Here is a 26646-nt window from a genome sequence, read left to right as displayed (position 1 = left end):
TGTAAAGTGATTTTTCATTGTTTAAATGTGCTTTTAAAATGACTAAAAACGTATTTGGTAAAAATATTTTTGGAAACAATCCTTAGTAAAAATACTAGCAAATCTTGGAAAAGTACTTAAAGTGCTTCCTATTGTGTGTCGGTACACTTTTGTCTCTCTAGGGCCTTGATTGAAGGTGCTTTACTTTGAATAAGAATTAGTTTAATCATTGATTAACGTTTATTAATTTCAGATTTTACACAACTAATATGATTTGTCTATTTATTATAAGGAAATGCTAAGGAGGCTCGTTAAAAAATGAGACTCTCTATGACTATCCGTCACCTCATGTTTTTGACACAATATTTTGATAATGTAGATACTAAAATTTTGCTAAAAACATGAGGTGGTGGATAATTTATAGAATATCTCACTTTAAATAATCTTCTTAGCATTTCTCTTTATTATATAATATCTAGATTATTGAATTTGGTTGAACTTTAGCATAATTGGTATTTAAAGAGTAATATCAAAAATAAAAGATTTAAATTACGACATTGCAAAATAAAAAACAAAATAAAACATACAGCGAAAAATTTTAAATGAGAATGTGACTAACATTGGTTGGGAATTAATGTAAGAGGAAATATAATGAGGTAGATCTTAACTGTTTGTACCCTCGTATTCTTGAAAAGCAAATATGAACCTTCTCTTCAACGTGAATAAAGCATCTTTCAGAGTTTCCAAAAATCTTTTGGATAGTCTTCGTATTTTTGTGTTCCTATCATTTGGTATGCAGACGGGACGAGACGAAACAGAATGGGACGGGACGGGACGGGATAGGACGGAACGGAACGGAGCGGGAGCAAAGATGCCCTCGGATGGAAACAAGGAGGAAGAAGAAGGAGACGGAGATGTTATAATTTTGTGTTCCACAGATGTGGAACGAGTCGTTCCAGGGGGTGAGGTGGAACGAAAATTCACCCAAAACTCGTCCCGTGGAACAGCTCGTTCCACCCGTTTTAGGCGCACCAAACGTGGAACGGAACGCTTTGTCCCACTCTGTTCCGTCCCGTTCCACGTACCAAACGGTACCTTATTTCCTGTTTTCCTCTCTTTTCCCCTGCACCTTCCCGCCCAGTTGTTTCTCAAGTCAATATCTAAACATTATTATATAAACAATCTTATATATCATATATACTAAAACCCGTAAGGGTTGAGTACTGTGGATGACCAGTGGATTTCCGATTTTGTCCTCGCCCATTCTTCTTTTATTTCAACTTTGCCCCTTTTGCTTTGCTGTCAAATGAATAACGATTTTGTGACGCGTGGGATTTTTATCCCCCTCCCTCCTCACCTCATCTGGCAAACCTTCGTCCCTCTTCACCTCATCTAACACCATGAGCTGGAAGAGAGACAAACCCTACTTCTCCCACCACGCCCCGTACTCCGGGTCGAAACACCGTCGTCCCCTGCCTCCACATCCGGAACCCAAACCGGAGCTCAACAAGCCCACTTACAAGCAACCTACCGTGCCGCCGACTCCGCTCAAGCCGCCATCGCTGCCTCTCTCGATCCATCATTTGGTATCACCATCGAATCCAAAAAGGTACTGATCTTTCCTCTTCAATTGACCCAAAGAAGCTTTCTTTTTACTATTTAATTTTTGGGTTTTTGAATTTTTGTTGAAATTTGGGGTTTTGCCGCAGCTGCAGGTGCTTTGGCCGACGGACTCACTTGCCCAGTGGCGAAAGGGAGTTGTAGCTGGTGCTGAAATTAGAGATTCCGATGCCAGGTCGTCGACAAGTTCGATCATCGCTGCCACCAGTTCACGCAGGCCTCATCTCTAAGCTTTAGGATCTGTAGACTGCTACAACTGCAGAGGTAAGCTCTGTGATAAATCTTTTAATTCACTCTATATTTCTTTTTTTCATCTGGGTAATTAACTAATTTCAGGCCAGGTCAAACGCCGCAGCAGCCTCGCTCCGTTTTCCAAAATCCTCTTCACTTAGGTAAGCAATTCAGACATTGGTTTAGTTTTCATTATGCCCAATTTTGTGTTTATACCTAAAATATTTTAAAACTGATTTGGGGTTATTGAAATAGGCATGCTCGATGAGTGCTGCTGCACTGCCATCCCTAAATCAGAAGATAATCGGAAGAAGGAAGAAGAAGAAGAAGAAGGTCGTGGAATATCGAAAGCTTTTAGCTTTGTGAAGGTATGCTTTTTCGAACTCACTTCTTGCTTTTGTTGCACTGAATTGGTATATTGGGTTCGAATTGCGAAGACGATGAATTGTTTGAGGGAAAGATTGAGTGAGATTGCAACTGAAAGACATAGGTTCAAGTTGAATTGTGTAAAAAATAAAGAGATTTCAAATTTGGTTGATACTGGGAAACTATGAAGATTTAATGGTGGTTGGAATCATTGATCTAACCAAAGTGGGTTTCTGTATCATGTAGTTCATGAATAGAACTGACATATCATCTATATAATTGACTGAATTATATACTCTGAATGTCGAACTTTCTTAATGTCATGTGATCAGTATGAATGGATTTGATATGGGAAGGTTTGCCTCTAAACTAAATCCCATTCCCAAGTGATGTTATGTGATAGAATTTATACCGCACTATGTCTTTAAAGGAAATGTTCATTAGTTTATACTCATATCTGTTGTACTTACAGGTTAGTTTTATATATTTTTTTAAGAACCATGCATAGTAGTTGTTAAATATTATGACATATGAAAATCCTTAATTCTATGCAAATCCAGTAAAAGTATAAATAAGAACTATCAGTGGGAGAAGTATAGGAAACCAAAGCTTACAAATCCGATGCCTTATAGATTTAGAACTGATATATATGATACCTGTTGTGACTAATTTCTTTAATAAGCAGTAATAGCGTTGATACTTTATGTGATATGTTTTGGGTTTTTTGAAGGAAGCAACTTTGGAGAAAAGAGCTCATGCACCACTGAAGGAGATCACATTAGTCAGGACTCCAGGGGCAAATTCAACAAGCAAACATCATAACGTGATAAAGGTATTTACGCATGAATCTAAACAATTACATTGTGTATCACTGTCACATGGGCAAATTTGTTATGTGTGATGGTGTATTTATGCATGACTGAAATGGATGATTTTACAATTTATAATTTTGGGTTTACTAATTTTCTGCTTTTTTATGATTTATTTGATGAAAGTCAATCTTCAGGTACATTTTTCAAATAGGTACTCATCAATTGTCACGAATACTGTTCCTCTGGTTTTTTAGGCTACAAACGTTCAATTTAGTATTCTTATATTCTAAAGTTATTGAATTTGAATAACTATTGAAATTATTGAATTTAGTATTTCTGTATTATATTGGAGTAATAATAGATTTTCTTTCAGTAACTTTTGGACTTATAGAATTTGTATGCTCTATTCGGTATTTGGATTATTAGACAGCAGAAGAACAAACGAGGATGGGTTCCTGGTGTTGCATGAAGTTGATGTGCATGAGATAGACATCCATCCTGTCTCCAATGGAGGACATATATGTAGTACATTTATGCATAAATAGAGTTGTAAATGTGTAAAGAGTTTTAAACCCATAAAAATGATTGTAAATATTGTTGGACATTTGTGTAAATAGAGTTGTAAACATAATTATGTGTGTAAATAGAATTGTAAACCCGCAGCATCGCGCGGGCACCTGTGCTTGTAATTTTCTAATTGTCATGGTTGATAGTGAATATTGTTAATAGTCGCTCTCCAATGTGAACTACCATCCACCAACCAGCACACGACGAGAGAAGTAATTCTTTGATACAATATTGTCCGTTAAGATTGATAGAGAAGCGGAAAGTTAGATTTTTTTAAATCATTAAAAATAAAATTCAATCATTTGATTTATTAAATTATATAAACTAAAACTCAGTTTTCTCGCCACTGTTCATTAACACTGAATGTCACATCTCGGCCCGGGGCGGATCACTTCCCGGGCCCGTTCCACCACCGTAGCACGATATTGTCCGTTTTGGGCTTACCATTCCCTCACGATTTTGTTTTTGGGAACTCACGAGCAACTTCCCAGTGGATCACCTATCATGGGATTGCTCTAGCCCCCTTCTCGCTTAACTTCGGAGTTCCTACGGAACTCGAAGTTAGTGAGCTCCCAAAAGGCCTCATGTTAGGTAGGGATGGGAATATACATATAAGGATCATGAATTTCCTTCTCTTCAAGGCTGCCTCTTCTTGAGAGAGAGAAAGGGAGGAGATTCCGCATAAACGGTGGTGAAGTGGATGAAGAGTCCCTATCTCATCAATCAGAGCCGGCCCTGAAAGTGTACAAAAAGGTGCCACTGCATAGGGCCTCCGATTTGGAAGGGCCCCCAAATTTTCATTACATGTATACAAATGTATATAAAATAGATTAAAAGCAAAAGACAATCTTATTTGTGGTTCTAGCGCTAGCGGTTTGGCTCTTGCAAATTTTCAATCCTTGTGACATTGCTTTGCTATTTTAAGCTTTTGCAAATTTGTAAACTTAAAAAAGGAGATAACAAAAACGCATCCAACGTGTATCGAACTCAGGACCTCTAAAGGTAAGGAAAAAAACCTGGCCGATCAAACAACTTATTTTTATTGCAGTAACTTTTAATATTTTAGCTTTATAGATGAAAAAATTGAAAAAAATAATAATAACGAAATATAACATTAAAAAAAATGAAGAGCCTCCATCTAAGTTTTGCACAAGACCCCTAAATAGTCAAGGTTGGCCTTGTCATCAATTAGTAGAGCCTCATAGGCATGCTCGTCGTATAATCCTTTTTTTTTTTTTTTTTTTTTTTTTTTTTTCCACTTTGTTAATAAATTTTTTGATCTGTGGGTATATGCATTATTGGAGTCCATCCTCATAATCCCTTTTTCTATTCCAAATGGATGATTTTAAAACTTTTAATTTGTCATCTTTCTCTTGGTTTGGCTAATTTATTAAGTGTTTTAGAGCTGTTAAAAGTGCTTTCAAATAATATTTTCAAGCATTTGTTACGATGTTGGTATGAAAAATGATTAGTGCTTGTAAAGGATACAAGTGTTTTTAATGGATAGAATGTTACTAAAATTTTTGATGAGCTTCTAATAAAAGTGCTTCTAATAAAGTGCTTATATGCAAAAATAGCTTCTAAGGAACAAAAGTGACAAACAAAGGTGGTTTCTAAAGTGCTTTTAGTAAAGCGCTTATCCGTTTTTGTAAAGTGCTTTTTCATTGTTTAAATGTGCTTTTAAAATGACTGAAAGTGTACTTGGTAAAAATATTTTTGGAAACAATCCTTAGTAAAAATGCAAGCAAATCTTGGAAAAGTACTTAAAGTGCTTCCTATTGTGTGTCGGTACACTTTTGTCTCCTAGGGCCTTGATTGAAGGTGCTTTACTTTGAATAAGAATTAGTTTAATCATTGATTAACGTTTATTAATTTCAGATTTTACACAACTAATATGATTTGTCTATTTATTATAAGGAAATGCTAAGGAGACTCGTTAAAAAATGAGACTCTCTATGGACTCTCCGTCATCTCATGTTTTTGACATAATATTTTGATAATGTAGATACTAAAATTTTGATAAAAACATGAGGTGGTGGATAATTTATAGAATATCTCACTTTAAATAATCTTCTTAGCATCTCTTTATTATATAATATCTAGACTATTGAATTTGGTTTAACTTTAGCATAATTGGTATTTAAAGAGTAATATAAAAAATAAAAGATTTAAATTACGACATTGCAAAATAAAAAACAAAATAAAACAGACAGCGAAAAATTTTAAATGAGAATGTGACTAACATTGGTTGGGAATTAATGTAAGAGGAAATATAATGAGGTAGATCTTAACTGTTTCTACCCTCGTATTCTTGAAAAGAAAATATGAACCTTCTCTTTAACGTGAATAAAGCATCTTTTAGAGTGTCCAAAAATCTTTTGGATAGTCTTCGTATTTTTGTGTTCCTTTATTTCCTCTTTTCCTCTCTTTTCCCCTCCACCTTACCGCCCAGTTGTTTCTCAAGTCAATACCAAAACATTATTATATAAACAATCTTATATATCATATATACTAAAACCCGTAGGGGTTGGTCACTGTGGATGACCAGTGGGGGGACGGTTTTGCCCTGGCTTTTTTCTTGGTTTCCCTTGCTGCTTGCCCTTTTGTGCAGTCCAGTGACTGTTTTGTCCCTTCAGTCCGCGTGTCAGCCATCTATCCGCTCTCTTTCGTCCGTCTTCTCGATTTTTCTCTTCGTATTTTGCTGCTTTCTCACAGATTTCTCTTATTCTCCTCTTGAACTCGCCCTTTCTCGCTCTCAATTTTTGGTGCTTGGTGGATTCCGGCTAGCTCCGCAGCGGTTAAACCATAGAAATCATCATTCATCGGGTCTCTATTTCGATTCCTCGGTGTGCTGGTCAAAATACCAAACTTTCCAGGTTCAAAATCAAAAAGCATATTTGCAAATGGATTTCCTCGCTTTTACAGATTAGTTTTCCGTTTGATGCATGTTGATTTTTTTTTGTTTTTAGTGATTTTGGTTATCTGATTTGTAATATTTGTTCTTCATTTTTATTAGATTTCCAAGTTTTTTTTTTTTTTTTTTTTTGGGTTTTTTGGTTCTGCAGAAATTACATTTGAAGCCTGCGAAGACCTTTGTGTTTAAGGTGAGTGGTTTTGAAATTCCATGGTTTTGATTCTACTTGCAGCCTGAGGTGTGATTTTAGATCTTAAATTTCCCAGCTTTTTTATTAATTTTAACCCGGATTAATTAACTGTAATTAATTATTATTATTATTATTTTTTTTGGGGTTATGTAGCTGAAGTGGCTAAAGCTAAGAAAGAACAATTGTGGGTTAAAATCTTCATATTTGAAAGTTGGATATCAGCCTTTGAAAGGCTTTGTGAACGTGTTCTCGCGTGTGCAGCAGACCTTCATAGCAATTTGGGGTGAGTCTTCGCGTGTACATGTTGCTTTATTTCAGTTTGTTCATTTTCTTTAGCATTTTTGTGCAATTTTTTGGAAGCCTAAATGATTCAGAATTGGAATTTATGTGTAAATTGGTAAGTGTAGGTGTCATTATTCTTTGTTTGCCTACTCTTTTTTATGTGTAAATTTTGTCAACGGTTTGTTCATTCAGATTCATATTGGGATGTTCATGCTTTCAATAATTAATTAATGGCATTAGTGATACATGTTCACCATCGACCCACCCTCTATTTTAGTTGTATGTTCTACAGTTTTCCATTTGTTTCCGCTGGTTTAACAGATTTCTTTTCTATTGTTGTTGAACTTGCTCTGTCTCGCTATTCCTCTTTCGTACCTCATGGATTCCGACTGTTTGCATACCTGTCAAACCATAGAAGCCATCATCGATTCAGTCTTTGTTGTGGCGACATCCTCTTAATTTTGTCTTGGTGTTGCTAATTCCGGTTGTGCTTGCACCCTTCAAAACATTCATAACACTTTGGATCAATTTTATGAAGCATGGCCTCAATTTTTATCGGGATCGTTGTGTTCATCACCTTACTGTTCAGGAGATCCAGTTGTCAATGTTCAAAGCAAAAAAAAACTCCTTAACAGATGGATTTCCTTGCTTTTACCCATTATTTTTATGTTTGTGGATGTTGGTGTCTTATTTTATTTATTGTTTTATTAATTTTGCTTATGTAATTTGTGATTTTGTCCTTCCATTTCCTTGAATTTTGAGTTTTTTTTTTTTTTTTTTTCCTCTGCTCAAATCAAAGTTGACTAATTTTTGTTCATTTCTTTTTATCTTTGTAGGAAATTTTGGCTTTGTCATCACATCACTCTTGATACTCTGTGTGATATCTGTGTGGCCATCAAAGGGTTTACAAACAACCACACGATTATTGAAAACGGCCTTTTGTCTAAGGTACTGGTCAATATTTCCCAATATTACTCTTATTTACTGATTTGGGTTGATATTATCAATGTGATTTGCCTTTAAATGTTTTTTTTACTACAAATTTAGTTTTCAATTTTGTGTTTGCCTGAATATGTTTGAAAATATATGTATTCAAGAATTTTAAGAAATCACAGCTGTTGTGGGAACTAAATTTTGTCAACTATTTTTTTTTTAATTCCAATTAATGCTAAGATATTCATACTTTGTAGAATTAATTAATGGTCAAAGTGATTGATAAACATTCAACCCAACAAAAAACTTTGCTTTTGAACAAAATTGAGGTAGCCCATAAGTTGCTATTTCATTACAGTATTTATGCTTTTATTTTTGTTGTGTGATGCTATATTAACTGTATTTCATCAAAAATAAAATTTAATAAGCTTTCTTTCCTAAAAAGTTTTGTATTAAAATAACATTATTTTGTTTTACAGATCCAATTTTTAAGTTTGTGATTTTTAAAGTCATCCTTTGTCATCTATTTTATGTTTATAAATGTTATATTTTCTTTCCAAAGAGTCATATCCAAACATACTTACACATGTTATTTGATTTGGATAGTCATAATAACACAATGATTATTATTTGTTAATAGTATAAAAATTTGTGGTTAATATATTGTTTTCAGCAAAATTAAAGGTGAGTTTCTAATGGATATACAGATCTTTGAGAAGATACGAGCAATTTAGTTGATTGCATAGGATCTACGCATTTTATCCTTAAGGTAACCAACTTAAACTTCTACATTTATTTATTAATGGTTTCATTATTTGTTTTTCATTTTGATTTCTATAATTTTAGCAACTTTTATTTATTGTTTTCGTTTTGTTAAATTGAAGGATGACTTTTCTTTCAAAGCTTTTTCGTTTTTGGTCTAGGCTTTGTTATATTTGCCTGTGTGCTGTTTATTCATTTATTTTTCTTACTATTTTTTTTCAAATCTGTTTTGCAGTTCATTGGTTTTCAAGTAATTGTGAATATTTGTTTTTCATTATGTCTAAAAAATTAGTAAATGATCGGGGAAGTGATGCTATAAAACGAAAGCAAAATATTGATGACACTGATTCTAATGTGCTTCCGGACTATGACAATCGTTTGAAAAAAATGTGTAGAATAAATTGTGTGCAGAATTTTGAAAATATTGTTCCGAATGCAGTTAATGCATCTCTGTCCCTTAATTTGTTAGATGAAAACAACGGTTCAACTAGAAAAACTTCTTTTGATAGCTTTGTTGTCGGGTCTGTTAACGAGGATCAAATGTTAAATTCTAGCTTGGTTAAAAAACAAAAATATACACGTGAACAAAAAGGGAAAAGCATTGTTAATTTATCAAACAATACTGGAAACAAAGTGTATGAAACGTTATATATTGAAGATCGTAATCTCATCAACAAGGGGCAAGCTTTTTTTCAAAAAAATAGAAACGGTGTGTTTCAAATTATATACGACAATTATGTTTAGTCTATTTTTACTGTTTCTTTCATTGTGTATTGTTGCTAACTTTTTGGTTTTGTTTTTGTTTTTTTGCCATATTTTTTTTGTAGGGGTTATCAGAGATTATATAGACTTGGGTGATAAGATTTATAAATGTGTTCATTGTGGTGCCTATTTTTGGTTAAAAGAATCTCTTAAACAAAGTTGGAAAAAAACTGAACCTATTTTCACTCTTTGTTGTCAAGAAGGAAAAATTAAATTTGAACCTCCAAAACCAGCACCAACTTTTTTAGATTCTTTGCTTGATCCAAATGGAGGTCCAAAAAGTTTGTCTTTCAGAGAAAATATTAGAGCTTACAATTCTATGTTTTCATTTACTTCTATGGGGGCAAAAGTTGATCACTCAATTAATGATGGATCAAGTCCTTACATTTTTAAAATTAGTGGTCAAGTTTGTCATTTGATGGGATCACTTTTACCTATGGACAATGAATCTCCAAAATTTGCCCAATTATATGTTTATGATACATATAATGAAGTCCAAAACCGTCTCAAAGCTCTTGGTTATCATGAAAATAATGGAAGGCTTGATACAAAAATTGTTCAAGAATTGATTAAAATGTTTGATCAGTCAAATGAGTTAGTCAAACTTTTCCGAATAGCAAGAGATAAATTTGAAATTGATGGACTTATCAATTTAAAGATGAGTTTATTAGGCAGACAACAAAATGATGGTAAACAATATGATCAACCAACAAGTGATGAAATAGGGGGTTTAATAGTTGGTGATATAGGTTTGTCTGACTCTAATAGAGACATCATTATAGATTGTAAAAGTGAAGGATTAAAACGTGTTACAAAATTGAATCCAAAATTTATGGCTCTTCAGTATCCTATTCTTTTTCCTTATGGTGAAGATGGGTATAAACCAGATTTAAAATGGAATGAAAATTATAAAGGTCCAAAAATGAAAAGACAAAGGATACCCATGAGAGCTTATATAGCTTATCACATTCAAGAAAGAGAACCATCCTTAACTACGTTGCTAAAAGGAGGTCGACTTTTCCAACAATATTTGGTTGATTCTTATGCAACACTTGAGGAAGATAGACTAGATTACATTAGGCAAAATCAAAAGAATTTGAGAAGTGAAATTTACAAAGGCATTTATGATGCAATGTCAAGAGGTGACAATGACGCAAAGAATTTGGGACAAAAAGTTGTGCTGCCTGCTTCGTATACAGGAAGTCCTAGATACATGTTCAATAATTATCAAGATGCTATGGCTATTTGTAGAGAATATGGTCATCCAGATTTATTCATAACATTTACCTGCAATGTAAAGTGGCCAGAAATTATAAGAGAATTTGAAACAAAACCAGGTTACAAGCCTGAGGACAGACCTGATATAATTTCTAGAGTTTTTAAAATGAAACTCGATGATATGCTTGATTTTATCAAATCTGGAAAGCCTTTTGGAGAAGTTGATGCAAGTAAGTTCTAAAAAAACTCTCTTTATTTCTTATTTTACATTTTTTGTTCTTTGTTTTTTTTTTTTCTTCATGCAACTAACCTCCTGTTTTTTGTGGTTGTTTTGTTTCATTTTTCTATTGATTGTTTTTCCAAACAGATGTTTGTACAATTGAATTTCAAAAAAGGGGTTTACCTCATTCTCATATGCTAATATGGTTGAAATCAAAATTTAAGTGCTACTCCGCAACAGATATAGATTCAATAATTTCAGCTGAGTTACCCGACAAATCTGCTAATCCTCGGCTTTATGAAATTGTCAATCAATTTATGATTCATGGTCCATGTGGTTATAGTAATAAAAATTCTTCTTGCATGCGAGAAAATAAATGTTCCAAAAGTTTTCCCAAGCCGTATAAAAATGAAACAGTTTTTGAACCAAGTGGTTTTCCTATTTATAGGCGTCGTGATGATGAGACCAAATTTGTTATAAAAAATGGAATAAAAGTTGATAATAGTTTTGTTGTTCCTTATAATTTTGAATTACTTTTGAGATATAATGCTCATATAAATGTTGAACTTTGTTGTCAATCAACACTTATAAAATATTTGTTTAAATATATAAACAAAGGTTCAGATAGAGCACGCTTGATTCTTCAACAAGATCCAAATGATGAGATATTAACATATTTAAATTGTAGATATATATCCCCTTATGAAGCTGTTTGGAGATTGTTTCAATATTCTATACATCATAGAGAACCTTCTGTTGAACGATTACCAGTCCATTTACCGTTGGAACAAAATATTGTTTTTAGTGCTGATCAATCATTGCAATCAATTGTTAATCAAAATGCTTTTGACCATACAATGTTGACAAGTTGGTTTGAAATTAACAAAATTTATAGTGATGCACGTTCTTTAACTTATGCTCAAATTCCCTCAAAATTCTTATATGATACACGCAGAAAAATTTGGAAGCCGAGAAAACGTGGAGGTTCAATAGGCAGAATAACATATGTACATCCTGCATCAGGTGAGTTATATTATTTAAGAATGCTTTTGAATTTGAAAAAAGGTGCATTAAGTTTTGATGACATAAAAACTGTTAATGGCGTTGTCCATACTTCATATCAAGATGCATGTCAATCATTAGGATTACTAGGTGATGATAAAGAATGGATTGAGGCTTTATCAAATGCTGTAAATATAGCGTCATCTACTCAATTAAGACAATTATTTGTTACAATTATTTTATTTTGTGATGTTGCAAATCCTCAAATTCTTTTTGATAATTATTGGCATAATATGTATGATGACATTTTGTACAACTTAAGAAAAGCTTTTGCAATTCCTGATATGATTGTGCCAGAAAACGAATTAAAAAATTGTGTACTATTTGAACTAGAATTGCTCTTTAATAATGCATCAACTTCTTTAGAAAAACACTATCTACCAATGCCTGATGCAAATAGAATGGTAGAAATCAAAAATAGACTTTTAAGGGAAGAGTTAAATTATAATTGTGAAGAATTGTCCAAAAAACACACATTTTTAAAATCACAACTCAATCAAGATCAAAAATACATTTATGATTGTGTCATAGAAACTGTGAATGCAAAAAAACAAGGTCTATTCTTTGTCTATGGTCATGGAGGCACTGGAAAAACTTTTTTATGGGATACTATCATAAGTAAGCTCAGATCTGAAAGAAAAATTGTTTTAGCAGTTGCATCATCAGGAATAGCATCATTATTATTACCAAATGGTAGAACTGCTCATTCTAGATTTAAAATACCTTTAGTTATTACTGAATCTTCCATTTGTGCAATTAAAAAGAAAACACATCTTGCTACATTAATTGAGAAAACTGATTTAATCATATGGGATGAAGCACCTATGAATCACAAACACTGTTTTGAAGCGTTGGATAAATCACTTTCTGATCTTTTGTCACATTTACATAGTTCAGAACATACTCTTCCATTTGGTGGTAAACCTCTTTTATTAGGTGGTGATTTTCGACAAATCTTACCGGTTATACCTGGAGGAACTAAAGAAGACATAATAAATGCTTCTTTAAATAGTTCTTATTTATGGTCCCATTTTAAAATTTTTCGATTAAAAGAAAATATGAGATTATCCAAAAGTGGAATTAGCATTGAAGAAAAACAAAAAATCAGTGATTTTGCAGATTGGATTTTACAAATAGGTGATGGAAAAATTAATGACATAAATGATGAAAATAATCTGAATGACAAAGACACATCTTTGGTTAAAATAGCTGAAGATTTAATAATTCATTCTTCTGGAAATCCTATTTCTTCCATTTTTTTCACAACATATCCCAATTTTGAAACTTCTTTTAACAATTTTGATTACTTAAAAGAGCGTGCTATTATAACACCTCGAAATACAACTGTTACAGATATAAACAATTATATAATTGAATTGTTACCTGGAGAACAACATGTGTACCTAAGCTATGATTCATTGTGTTCTTCCAATGGAAACATTGAAAATTTAGAAGCATCATATCCTGTTGAGTTTTTGAATAAATTAGAATTCAATGGTTTACCCACGCATAACTTGACTTTAAAAATAGGAATGCCAATCATGTTATTACGAAATTTGAACCAATCTTTGGGTTTATGTAATGGAACACGATTAGTTATTACCCAGTTGCTTGATAGAATTATCCAAGCCAAAATACTTACTGGAAACAATACTGGTTACAAAGTTTTCATACCAAGGATTACTCTTACAGCAACAGAGAGCAAGTGGCCTTTTATTTTTAAAAGACGTCAATTTCCAATTAGACCATGTTTTGCAATGACCATTAACAAAAGTCAAGGACAATCTTTGAAACAAGTTGGTTTATATCTTCCTGAACCGGTGTTTACCCATGGTCAACTATATGTTGCATTATCTAGAGTGACATCAAGAGAAGGCCTCAAAATTTTGATAGGTGATGGAGAAAATAATGTTACCAATTATACTGCAAATATAGTATTTAAAGATGTTCTCCAAAATTTACAATCAAATAGTTGATTTAATCATATATATATATATACATACAATGCAACTACAGCAATTAAAAAACAATGTTTACATTCAATCTTCAAATCATTATTAACTATTATATTTATCTATCTTTTACATGTACATGACAAATGATGTAAACAGATGAATTATTATATGTGCATCAACTTTAAGCCTACCTTTGTTTTAGTATGAATAGTTTTTCTACTTCACCCTTATCATAAATTCTTTTGTTTTATCACAATTTTATAACATGTTAGAATATTTCATGATAGATTGGATTCAAAAATATATACATGTGATTTTTCACGTAACTGTTTCTTTACATAATTACCAATTGAAGGTAATTTGAGATCATGTGACATTTCCATGCCGGAACCAAAGATCAGCATCACTCTGAGCTGTGTTTCATGAAACAAGTTTATCTCCTGCCAATTTTGTGTATCCACATTTTATTCATGATGGTTCGTCCTTGCTTTCAACCCAATTTGGTGCCATAAAATTTGCATTTTACAATCTGTTCATGCTTTGAACCTCTTTCAAATTTTCAATTCTGTGTAAATCTTGCAGGTCACGACAGGATACCTATCTGGTCAATGTGGGGATGTCTAGGCTTAGATAGAGACGTGGACTTATGGAAGAGGTGAAGTAGCTTAGCGTTATCTCATTAGCTCTTATCTGTTCTGTTAATGTTAAGATTAATAGTAAAAAGTTATATTGTTTTCATAGTCAAAGATACATATATTATATAAACATACGATATATCATTAATTTCTGGATATAAACAATGCTACTTTGAAGAACCATTTAAAGTATTTTGTTACTTAAACTTAAATGTGATACATCCATTTAACATTTTTTTTATACAATGCTAATATTCAAGTATAATTTACATCATATATCTTTTGAAGTACATGAAACTACGAAGAAAAAACCCTAATTTATTTGATTATGGCAGTTTTGTTTTATATCAAAATATTGCAGCATATATTTTTGTATCAGTTTTGAGTATATTTTCGCTTCCATATTTGCTCTGTACATCTGTGGTATAAAGTGTTCAATATGTATTTGGTTTCTATATTGTTATCTGATCTATAAGTAAACCAACAATGCATTCCCCTGTCAACTTACACCACAATTTAACACCTATGAAAATTAAGCATTTCCATAATTAAACTTCTAAGATATCCTCATCCATTTCCCAAGTTGATATCCCACATTATATAACTTCTTTTTTCTTTCCAAATTTCAACAGCTTATTTGAATCCATTAGAAATCAAGGTTAATATTCTTAAAAGTACTGACGCTTCACCCATACTAATTATAAACAACAGCCTAGGTACTTTCCTTTCATTTTGATAAAAATGTCTCCAGTAATTTTTACCATCTATATTATAATCTATTAAACATGCATATACACGTGCTATTTTTGTTCAAACACATATTAACAATGATCTCTCTCTTTTTTTTTTCTTTTTTTTTTTTGGTAAATTAAGTTATCAGTCTATTCGAGATGTTCATCACCCAGTCAACTACACGGTTTATTGCTTGGTTTGTTCCTCATACAAAAACATTTCTACAGCAATCAAAGGTATATTAAAAAAACTATAATTTATTCCCTTTTCCATAAATGCACTTTACTCAAATTTAAATTTTACTAACATTTCTCTTCAGGGGAACTAATTGTTACCAATGTATATCGACAGTCTCCACTTTTCATCTAGCTTTAGTACATAATTAATTACTTGCCTACCCATTAATGGATATAGTTGAACATCCAAAACTATTATCAAACATGTAACCAAAAATGTGTTCGCTCCATAACCCGTGGTTAAACAAAAAAACACCTCACCAATAAAAAAAATTGTTTAATCTACCTACACACCATTCTTATTATTGGTTAGATAGATTAAACAATTCTCCAATACATACTGTGTCCCTTTATTTAATCAACGGATAACCATAAAATATATGTCTTTAAAACATCTAGATTCATGCTTCAGGATGTCCATCTTAAATTTCTCAATGAATAAGCAAGCAATTTATCATGTATTTGTAACACATGAAAAGTAGATACTGTTTGTTTATATATTGGTAACAATTAGTTCCTCTGAAGAGAAAAGATGGACATGATGATTATGCTGGAAAAAAAAAAACAAAGTCAAAACGATTCACCAAATTATATCTTTCTATGCCACAAACATACAAAATAAAGCATAACTGATCCATCTTCAACATCCTCTGTTCCTATTTTCACAATAGGAAAAGGACATAATTTACCCTACTTTTCCATTGGTTATTTCTAATGTTCTTTCGCTTTCGCATTTTTACCTCATTTCCCAGCTTAACCAACATCTTTACCTATTTTTCCATAGGTCATTCGTATTTTTCATTATTTTGCATTCTCACCTAATAAGCTTTTCTCACAACTTACTGTATACAGCTATTTTTTCCATTCTTTGCACTCTATCAATTCATGTAATTTAATTAAGATACCATATGCTTACACCTCCTCCTACCACTTTTCAAATGTCTTACAACAATTTTACATCATCGTTCATATTCTACGTCACTTCCTTCCAAAAAATTACAAGGTATGCTGCTCATTTACTTTAACATCTCCACGTTTGTTCATTTCATTCAAATATTGTTCAATAACAGGTTTATAATAACATCTTCTATTGATCTTTTGTTTCTTGCCTGATTACACTTCATTTTTTTTATTTTTGCCGAGAGGGAGAAGGAAAGTTGCAGAGACAGATGGAACAAGCAGAGAGTAGTGAGGGATGAAAGAAAGTGACAGTGTTGGGAGATGGGGGAGTTTGAGTTGGGTAGAGAAAAGTGAGGGTTAAGTGAATTAGGCGTGGGAAGGAGGAGGACATGAATTAATAAGTTTTCTTATGGGAAAAACAAACCCTTGCTTTCTCTTCGTGTTCTCCTCCCACAATTTGTGCCTTTACTTCTTAATTCGATTCACAATAAAAACCCAAAAACTTGAGGTACGAAAATTTCAAATTATTTTTTTCTCTTTTTAATTTATTTTCAGTGTTAATTTGTGAGCGAGACAGCAAGGTTGAAGAGTGAAACAAACCGTCGTTTTCGAGACAAAGAAAGCTAGGCTTCATAATAGCAAAAACCGTGGTGGAACCCAGCTGTTGAGAGACAACCATAAGATAGAATCCACCGGATCGGGCAGTGCAAACCAATCAGGTACACATTTGTCTCCAGTTCTGCAAAGCTCTGTACATAGAGTTCACAATACATGCATAGTTTTTCATTGTTCTAAAAATTTTAAGTTCCTATAAATCTTTTCCTACATTTATGAATTCTAAATAAATGCAAATCATAAACATAATAACAGTGGATAAAATTATTGGCTTATATGCACTGCTCAAATATGGCAGCCTTTCAGCTGCCACCCAAGGGTTTTTTAAAGAATGATGTAATTAAAGCAATTACAGGCTCTATTAAGTATGTTTTATAGTTGTGATAGTTGTAAGAGAATGAAATATTTATGCAGATAATTGGTAGTTTAAATATATAAAAATGGAGAATAATTACAAATGGAACACCTAGGATATTTAACATTGTTTTGTTTTGCATGTTTTCTCATGTTAGCACAGCTTTTGTTTATCCATTTTATTCAAGTACTATTTTTTTATTAGTGTTAATTTCGGGTTCTACATCTAAAAATTTAGTTTTTTTATTGTCGTTGTACATCTAACAATTAATTATTCGTTTGGAATTTGGTTGTTTGTTAATTTCATTACTACCTATTCTCTCAACTTCATCTAAACTGTTCTCCATGTATAAGATTTGTGTTCGTGCAAGTGAATTCAGACAGATTTTAAGCTAGGGTGTAGAGATTTGATTCAAATTGGTGGATTTGGGTAACAAGCTAAGAAACCCAGATATTTTCTTTTGGTTGTAAGACTTGAAATGGACATGCATCTGCTTTTCTTTGTGAGATATAAGAAATTGAGAATTTTTTTGTTTATTGTTCTAGGGTGGGAGAGGTATTGATAGATATAAGAGAATTAGTAATTTTAATCAATTTGATAAATTAAGAATAGTGAGTTAGCGATCTACACAAAAAATTTGTTAATAAATTGGTTAATAGGTTTTCATTTGCATTTTATTATTAGCTCTAATGCTTTTGTTTGACTTATGTGTATGATACAATAGATATGTTCTATATATATGAGCTTGCTGGAAATATAGCTAGCAAACATCTTTCCTTTTATTATTTGGGCAAACATTTATCTCCTACACTATTAAGTTTCTTTAATGCTTGCTGTGGATTTTACAGGTTTTTTTTTAAAGTTTGGCACTAAATTGCTTTTCTTTTCTTGGGTGCAAAGAAAATGAAGGAAGAGAAGCAATTAAATTCTTCATTTATCAAACACTTTGTAGATATTCCATGCATTTTTGCAGCTGGAATCTTTTGGTAAATACTTAAACCTTTTAATCAAAGCCTATGTATGGCAATTGGTTTTGTAAGTAGCATCAAATAATTAATTGCTTTTTTCTTGGTAAGTGCCTAAATGTTTACGCTTTCAGTTTAACAGAAAATCATAAATTGAGACAAAGTTGGAACCTAAATTACCAAATAAATCAACATTACCTATGTTTGACCAGCTGCTATTTCAAAGCTGGAGGAGGCATTGTTGATTAATCCTAGGAAATATGATGTTCTGTGGTGCTGGGAAATGCTTAAATTGCTTGCGCATTATGCACTCCGGGCCAAAATGAGGCAAAGGTTCCAAAAGGTGTTGTACTGCTTCCTGAAGGCTTTCAATGAGGTACTTCCACTTACAAATTTGTTATTCTTGGAATTTGTAATCCCGCAGCAACGCGCGGGCATTACTAGCTAGTAATTTTCTAATTGTCATGGTTGATAGTTAATAGTCGTTCTCCAATGTGAACTACTATCCACCAACCAGTACACGACGAGAGAAGTAATTCTTTGATACAATATTGTCCGTTAAGATCGATAGAGATGTGGAAAGTTAAATTTTTTTAAATCATTAAAAATAAAATTCAACAATCAACAATTTTATCATTTAATTTATCAAATTATATAAACTAAAACTCAGTTTTCTCGCCACTGTTCATTAACACTGAAAGGGAGAAACTGCCCTTGGTTTCTTTTTTATTGACCGCACCGTTTCAATTTTTCTACAGTGGAAAGTCGTTTTTACCCATGTTGGCCACGCTTTTTCGTCGTTAGTCTCTGTTTTTTCTTTAATCCTCTGTTGCTCTCAAATCCGTCGTTCCTTATTTCACAAAATATTCACCAAACAGATCCTGATTTTCATTTTTTTTAAGGGATTTTGTTTGCGCTCTCCATTTTGAGGGAAGTTGTGTTCCTCTGTAAAGCTAGCTGTAGAACTAGGGTTCTAAGAGTTTTGTGGAAAGTCATAAAATTCGTTTCTAGGGTTCTTAAACTTGCAATTGGCGGGCCAAAACTTCAGAGTATTTGTTTCTTTTTCCGTTTGGGATTCCGGGGTTGTCGCTGGATTTCTGGCGAATTTGTAGCGCGGTTTGGGAGCGGCTGTCTTCAGATCATTGTGAAACAAATTTTAATGAACTCAAGTACATTTTATAATAGCTGTATTTAAGTTTTTATTTTGGGTTTGTGGTGAGTTGCAGTGCTTTGTCAAGGCTTTCGTGCTTAAAAGGGCATTTTGCGTTTTGCTACCTCAGTTCATAAATCTCAAATTTGGCAGCAAGTGGAACACTACTGTTATTTTTTGGGTATGTTATATGTCCTTCCATTTTATTTTATTTTTTTATTTTATTTTTTTATACTGTTAGTGGAGGAACCCATCTGTTGGGTGAAGTAGTAGGTCTAAAAATGGATATGAGTGGAAGAACCCATATGTGGTGTTTATTTTTGGATAAGATGGGAAGATGTAAACAGTTGGAGGTCCATACCATTTTCCAAGTTCTTTATTAATGGAAATGTTTATGTTATTCTGATTAGGAACTTAAGTGAATAAATCGTTTTCAAATTTGTAAACAAACAATTGCTTACAAAATAATGAACTCTGTTAAACAAAAATAATTGCTTACAGTAGAGTATAACTATAAACATTATTTAAGCATATATTTAAATATTTTTAATTTATATAAATCGGTAGGTTGCTATTGTATTCTGTGCCTAAATCAAATCACTAACTTGAACCATGCTCTTCATTTGGGAACTGTGTGTATTTCGAAATTTGAATTATTAGGGTTTTTATGTTTGTTATTCTGTTTGGGCCCAAAATATTATTGCTGGGCCGAGCAGCAGGATGTGCTCGGCCCAAGGAGATGATAAATACTATGGGCCGAATAATAGGGTCCGGGCTAGCTAACAGGGTCGGCCAAATCCTATCATAAGTAGTCCAGATAAATAGAAAGGTCGAGGGAGTCCTGGTGCAGCTAGGATTCTCGACCAGCAAGGAATGAAGTCCCGAAAAGAAGGAAAATTCAGAATCCCAGTAGGAGTAGGTTTGTTCGAGGAAGAAGCGAAATGGGACAAGGACTCCCAATCCAAATCGGAGTCGGTTTCAAGGAATGGGGCACTATAAATACAAGAAATCATGCAAACAGAAGAGACCTTCACAATCAGCATACAATTGCCCTGCGCAAAACCTCTCAAACACCTTGAGATTTTTTCCTTTTCTTTTCCCCGCCGACACACCTTCAGTTTGGATAAACAGCACTGTGGAAGCACCCGGCGAGCATTTTCAGTTTGGATAAACAGCACTGCTGCCGCAGAGTCAGCCGACCGAGAAGTACCTTCAGTTTGGATAAACAGCACTGCGTCGAGGTCGACCGGTTATCTATCTAAGTCTCGGCCGAGAAGGGTTTTCGAACCTTTATTGGCAGAGGTCACCTTGCTAGCCTTTTCGGCATAGTCAGGTGTTACGAATCGCATTGCTCGGCGTACAGGACGCCGAGTTATTTTATGATTGGATACTCGCAAGTAGGTTTCAGGGTTCGGCATTCCGACGGCCGAACTACGTTTACCATCAAGACATACATCACGTTCGAGTACCTGTGCCCATACAGTTTGGTCTCGATTCGACGTGCTTATACTCTTACGAATATAATCACGGTGACCGAATCGGGCTCCGACGATTATTGAACTCCGCAGAATTAGCAGCCTTGTCTTCAGGCTGTAGAACTCAGAGACCGAGAGCGTTCCTTCCTCGGTCGCAATCGCAAGATAGAGAAGTCAACGACGCGCTCCAAGCGACATCAACAAATTTTACTCCTCGGCCGAGCTCGGCCGACGAGTTGGCACGCCCCGTATTCAACCGAAGGACATAGTTAGCTTACTAGTTACTCGGCCTGCGCGCCACGTAGGTTTTGTAATTCTTAGGGTCAATATTTTGGCACGCCCGGTGGGACCATTTGTGCTAAACCTTCGGAGTTCATGACCATTGAGACACGGTCTACGAAGCAGAAAACAACCATGGGAAAGTCAACGACTGACTTACCAGTGCAAGGCCTTGGGCAGGATTTGCACTCTACAAAAAATCCGATCATAATTGCGCCGCCCGAGGCCACAAGTGTAACACGCCGAGAGAATGAGGTCTGTCTCGGCGGGCAACCTCACAACCCCGCAGTCCCGAACCAAACAGCTGGAATGTTCATGGAAGGGATTGTGGAAGATTGTGATGACGATGGTGGGGAAGGTTCCGATCCACCAACTAGGACATTCCTTCGAAGACGTCTGGATGAACAATATCGTCAGGTCGAGCAGTCGATTGGTCAGAAGATGAATGATTTGCTAGACGCAATACGTAGTAACAGCGATACACAGACCAGAATGCTTGAACTACTAGTCAGTAAAGCTTTCGAAGATGGCCAGGTCGGCCAACCGCGGCAGCTCCCGACGAATGTGCCCATACCAGCCGAGAGAGGGTCCGCTCGGCCGCAACCAGTCCCCTTAGAAAGAAGAGGACCAGGAAATAGATCCGAGGGACCAAGCCAGGGAGAAGAAGTCACTTCCATAAACGTGACCGAAGTTCAGAGAATGATTGATTCGGCCCTAAAGAAAGGGCCGAAGTTTCCAAAATTCATTCACCCATACCCGGCTTATGTGGAAAGGTTTGAATACCCACGAGGATTTAAGATCCCCGATTTCAGCCTATTCGCCGGGGAATCATCTTTATCCTCACTAGAACATGTGGCTCGGTTCACAGCGCAGTGTGGGGACGTCAATAGTGATTTCTACAAACTACGGCTGTTTAACTTTTCACTGACAGGCTCAGCTTTCGCCTGGTACATTAATCTTCCACCCAACTCCGTGCAGAGTTGGGAAGAGTTGGTCGAAAAGTTCCATGAACAATTCTATCGGCCAGGGATGGAGATGTCCGTATCATCCTTGGTCAGGATGGCTCAAGCATCTGATGAATCTCCAATGGAATACCTAACAAGGTTTAAATCGGCCAGGAATTGGTGCCGAGTGCCACTCCCCGAAGTGGAATTCGTCAGGATCGCCCTCAACGGATTGGACGTGGAGTACAAAAAGAAGTTTCTGGGGGCAAATATTCGAGACATGTACGAACTTGCTCAACACGTCAAACAATATGAGTATCTGCTCCGAGAAGAAAAGATATCAAAGTCACCATCCCGGGGGACGTTGTATAAGAACCTCACGGTGAGCTATGCATCGGCCGAAAGTGAAGACCCTCAGTATGCTAGTGTGGATGCGGCCGAGATAATAATAGACAAACCCTATGTTTGCAAGGCTTTGGCGCAAGTAAATACCAAAGACGCCAAAACCCGTTTGACCGCCGAGGAAACGGGTAAGTCATCAAAAGTATACACTTTTGATATCACCAAAGCTGATGCAATTTTCGATCAGTTATTGGCAGCAAAAATCATCAAGCTTCGGCCGGGGCATACTATCCCTAAGGCCGATGAATTAAAAGGAAAAATATACTGCAAGTATCATAATTCTAATAAGCATGCAACCAATAATTGTGTTGTGTTCCGGGACACAATTCAAAGCTAGATCGAAAAAGGAAAGTTGAAATTTTCGGAAAAGATGGCGGTCGACGTTAATCCTTTCCCTTCAACAACGATTGGTATGGTGGATGCTCACCTTCCCAAAAACAAAGGGAAGGCCGAATATGTCCCGGTGCAGCATATCCGTCAACAAAATGGTCGAACAAGACTAAAGCTTGATATATTTTCAAATGCACCACCAACGGAACAATCGGTGCGACCCGCCGATGAGCCGATGACAAGGTCAAAATCCGACGGAACTTGTGGATCGAAGGTTTTATGCGACCATTGTAAAACACCAGTCGAACCTGGGAAGAAATCTTCAACACCACCCACGGCCCCTACAACATCATCAAAGGGATTAGGTCCACGACGTCAAGTGTTTGATCGACTCGGCCCACAAGTACAGCCGAAAGACCAGACCTCGGTCAGGCGGCGTCTTGATTTCGACGCACCTTTCTATAATGAGGATTATTACTCGCGCAATGCCAACAGTTCAGGATTACCAGCCGATCGCAAAACTTTCAAACCACCAAGGACATCGGATCAACGCTGGTACAGTTACAATTCTCCGACTGGTTTGTATACGGCGTTGTCCAAATCCCAAAAACGTCGTCGTCAACGGACAGATTGCATGGCTCGGCGACGAGAAGCGCAGGCCAGCCCGGCCAACCAATGGCAACCAAAAAAGGCCGTGGAAGATAGTAGCGAACGGCCAACCCCGACTATCATGACCGAGTTAGCCGAAGGGAAGAAAGTAGCGGATGCTGATTTCGAAACCACCATTGAGGAGGCTGAGAAACGTATTAAGATCCTTCTCCGGCCTGGGGAAACGAGAGCTCGTCTAGAGTACTTTACACAAGAGGCCGAAAGGAAACTTTCTCCGTTACCACCGCGCGAGCCGTTTATCAAAATACGGCGCAACTTACACCCTCCATTCCTCGGTGCATCCATGGAATACATGCGAGAATTTCATAAGAAAAACTCCGCAAATGACTTGTACGGACTCCCCAAGGCATGTCAGGAAGCCCTCGACTTAGCGCTAACTTGCCCTGATGCCAAGCAAATTATCCAGAAAACTTCTGATCCAGCCATTAAAGCTAGGTTTCAACATATACGGGAGGCTCGGGTCCTTGGTTTTGAGGTCGATCCTTATACAGATATCGACGCCGCCGAATTACCCTTTTCGCTCGAAGACCTTCAGCATTTACGCTATCATTTCGAAGTCTTCTCGGCTGTATCGCTCTTCAGCCTCACGGCCGACGAGGAAAAACGGATAACACGATTGGATACTTATCTGGACACGAGGAACGCCCGTATTGCATATGAAGAACGAGCCCGTGTAACAAAGGACTAACGTAAATCTTCGGCAGTCCACATCGTCGAAGGAAATGGCTTACCCGCACTCGATTTGGTTCCCACGTCTCGGATACCGGCTCTTACTGAGGAACTCAAAAGTTTGATCGAGGATTTTCCGACGACTGCTACAGAGGATAGTTCTCCGGAAGACGACAACCATGACCCAATGGGCCCCTCGGTCCTCGAACAGATGGAGATTTGTATGGTACACGTTTTACCAGCTGAATTCCAACCGAGTACCCACCAGTCAAGTTTCTTGGACGGGGACGTAGTTGTCGAGGAAGCCACACAAGTAGACTTCGTCGCAAACGACGACGACCGAGAAAACCAGAGAGGAGATAACCTCAAGGCAGCTTTGGCCGAACTATTTCCCCGCTCCTCCTCGGTTAATCTCCAACACCTAAAGCCGTTGTACGTCACGGCTCACATCGAAGGATTTCCCATTTCTAAAGTATTTGTCGACTGTGGAGCCACAGTCAACATTATGCCAATATCCGTCATGAAGGCTTTACGCCGTTCTGATAATGAACTCATTCCGTCAGGGATCACTATGAGCAGCTTTGTTGGTGACAAATCTCAGACCAAAGGGGTGCTCCCGTTGGAAGTTAGCATTGCCGGTCGTCAACACATGACGGCATTCTTTGTCATTGATTCCAAGACGGATTATAACGCATTACTTGGCCGCGACTGGATCCACCAAACCAGTTGCATTCCTTCATCATTATACCAAGTCCTCATCTTTTGGGATGGCAAATCGGTCGTAGTTCACCCGGTCGATAACCAACCATTTGAAACCAACATGATTCAGGCTCGCTATTATGATGATCACGTCGGCTACATCACCCTCCAAGGCCTTAACGAGGATGGACGGCCAACGAGAATTTCAGTACAAAAAGTGATTGAGGTCGGTGCCGAGACTGTCCAACAGGATTCGGCGAGACTTGGCTTGGCGAACTTGGTTATCAATGCCGATGATTGAGCACACCACACAAGAACGGCGTCAGGCTGCGGTTTCATCTACAATGGAACGTCTGCTGGCCCATTGGTACGCCATTACCAAGCAACCATATTCTGGCGTCAATTTAATCGAATTTCTGGCCGAAGCAGATAACGGCCCCGTTCTATCTTTCGATAAAGTTCAGGCTGCGCCGGCCGAACTCGAAGACCATCGACCTCAAGTCAAGGACCCGTTAGAGGAAGTGAACGTCGGCACGGCCGAGGATCCTCGAACATTGTTTATTAGTGCGTCACTCCCACCGTCCATGAAGGTCGAACTCCGTAAACTACTCTACGAATTTAAAGATTGCTTTGCGTGGAGTTATCATGAAATGCCAGGCCTCGACCGAAACCTTGTAGAGCATGAGCTACGCATCAAGGAGGGGTGTAAGCCTTTTCGACAGCCTCCTCGCCGATTTTCAAACGAAGTACAACTCGGCATTAAGGAAGAATTAGTTCGGCTTCTAAAAGCCGGGTTTATTAGGACCGCTCGGTATGTCGAATGGTTGGCCAATATCGTCCTAGTATTAAAGAAAAACGGTACCCTTCGCATTTGCATCGATTTCCGTAATCTAAATCTGGCTACTCCCAAGGATGAATATACAATGCCGATCTCAGATTTATTAATTGATGCCGCAGCTAATCATGAACTGCTATCTTTTATGGACGATCATGCGGGTTATAACCAGATTTTCATCGCTGAAGCTGACGTCCACAAGACGGCTTTCCGTTGCCCGGGGGCACTTGGTACTTACGAATGGGTCGTCATGCCTTTCGGCCTCAAGAATGCTGGCGCCACATACCAACGAGCCATGAATATGATCTTCCACGACTTAATCAGTACAATCGTCGAAGTTTATATCGATGATGTGGTCGTAAAATCCAAACGTCGTCAAACACACCTGGACGACCTGAGGCAAGCGTTCCTTCGCATGCGCCAAAACAACCTCAAGATGAACCCGGCCAAGTGTGCTTTCGGTGTTTCGGTCGGTAATTTCTTAGGATTTTTGGTGCACCATCGCGGCATCGAGGTCGACGAAAATAAAGCCCGCGCCATCATTAGCGCCCCACCGCCGACGACAAAGAAACAGCTCCAGTCGTTACTCGGGCAGATCAATTTCCTTTGTCGTTTCATCGCCAATTCAGCCGGTAAAATGAAAACATTCTCTACACTCCTTAAACTGAAGGAGACCGACCGATTTGAATGGCGCGAAGAGCATCAAGCTGCATTTACGCAAATCAAGGTAGCCCTTTCCACCCCACCTGTGCTCGTTCCACCTTGTCGCAACAAACCCCTTAAATTGTACATTTCGGCAGCTGCTGAATCCATTGGGTGCCTACTCGCACAAGATAACAACGTCGGCCGCGAACAAGCTATCTTTTACCTTAGCCGAAACCTG

General features: G+C 36.4%; 2 protein-coding genes and 1 long non-coding RNA gene across 8 annotated transcripts; all 3 read left to right on the top strand.

The window, feature by feature from the left end:
* Positions 1–1174: 1174 nt before the first annotated feature.
* On the top strand, positions 1175–3697 carry LOC148698853 (uncharacterized). Of its 4 annotated transcripts, none has more exons than XR_015960163.1 (6): positions 1175–1588; positions 1689–1863; positions 1936–1991; positions 2086–2198; positions 2927–3028; positions 3435–3697. It is a non-coding gene; the product is annotated as an uncharacterized LOC148698853 (long non-coding RNA). The 4 variants fall into 4 exon arrangements; XR_015960166.1 differs by having other exon boundaries at positions 3192–3697; XR_015960165.1 differs by having other exon boundaries at positions 2086–3028; positions 3192–3697.
* Positions 3698–6077: 2380 nt separating this feature from the next.
* On the top strand, positions 6078–18421 carry LOC148698851 (uncharacterized). 3 transcript variants are annotated; one of them, XM_088690041.1, is made up of 11 exons: positions 6078–6451; positions 6641–6679; positions 6833–6962; positions 7798–7909; positions 8602–8663; positions 11812–11879; positions 14229–14349; positions 14456–14528; positions 15382–15476; positions 15560–17095; positions 18247–18421. In XM_088690041.1, the coding sequence occupies exons 1-5, from the start codon at positions 6116–6118 to the stop codon at positions 8630–8632; spliced, it is 648 nt and encodes a 215-aa protein (XP_088546167.1). In that variant the 5' UTR covers positions 6078–6115; the 3' UTR covers positions 8633–8663; positions 11812–11879; positions 14229–14349; positions 14456–14528; positions 15382–15476; positions 15560–17095; positions 18247–18421. The 3 variants fall into 3 exon arrangements, with proteins under 3 accessions (XP_088546167.1, XP_088546166.1, XP_088546165.1); XM_088690040.1 differs by lacking the exon at positions 14229–14349 and having other exon boundaries at positions 18256–18421; XM_088690039.1 differs by lacking the exon at positions 14229–14349 and having other exon boundaries at positions 15560–17775; positions 18256–18421.
* On the top strand, positions 9595–11804 carry LOC148698852 (uncharacterized). Its single transcript, XM_088690035.1, has one exon. The coding sequence runs from the start codon at positions 9738–9740 to the stop codon at positions 10875–10877; it is 1140 nt and encodes a 379-aa protein (XP_088546161.1). The 5' UTR covers positions 9595–9737; the 3' UTR covers positions 10878–11804.
* Positions 18422–26646: the final 8225 nt, after the last annotated feature.

This window comes from Pyrus communis, chromosome 2, assembly GCF_041283825.1.
Source record: "Pyrus communis isolate YQ-2024b chromosome 2, ASM4128382v1, whole genome shotgun sequence".
Taxonomy (NCBI): Eukaryota; Viridiplantae; Streptophyta; class Magnoliopsida; order Rosales; family Rosaceae; genus Pyrus; species Pyrus communis.
Note: the sequence above shows the minus strand (reverse complement) of the source record. Positions and strands in the feature narration are given on the sequence as shown.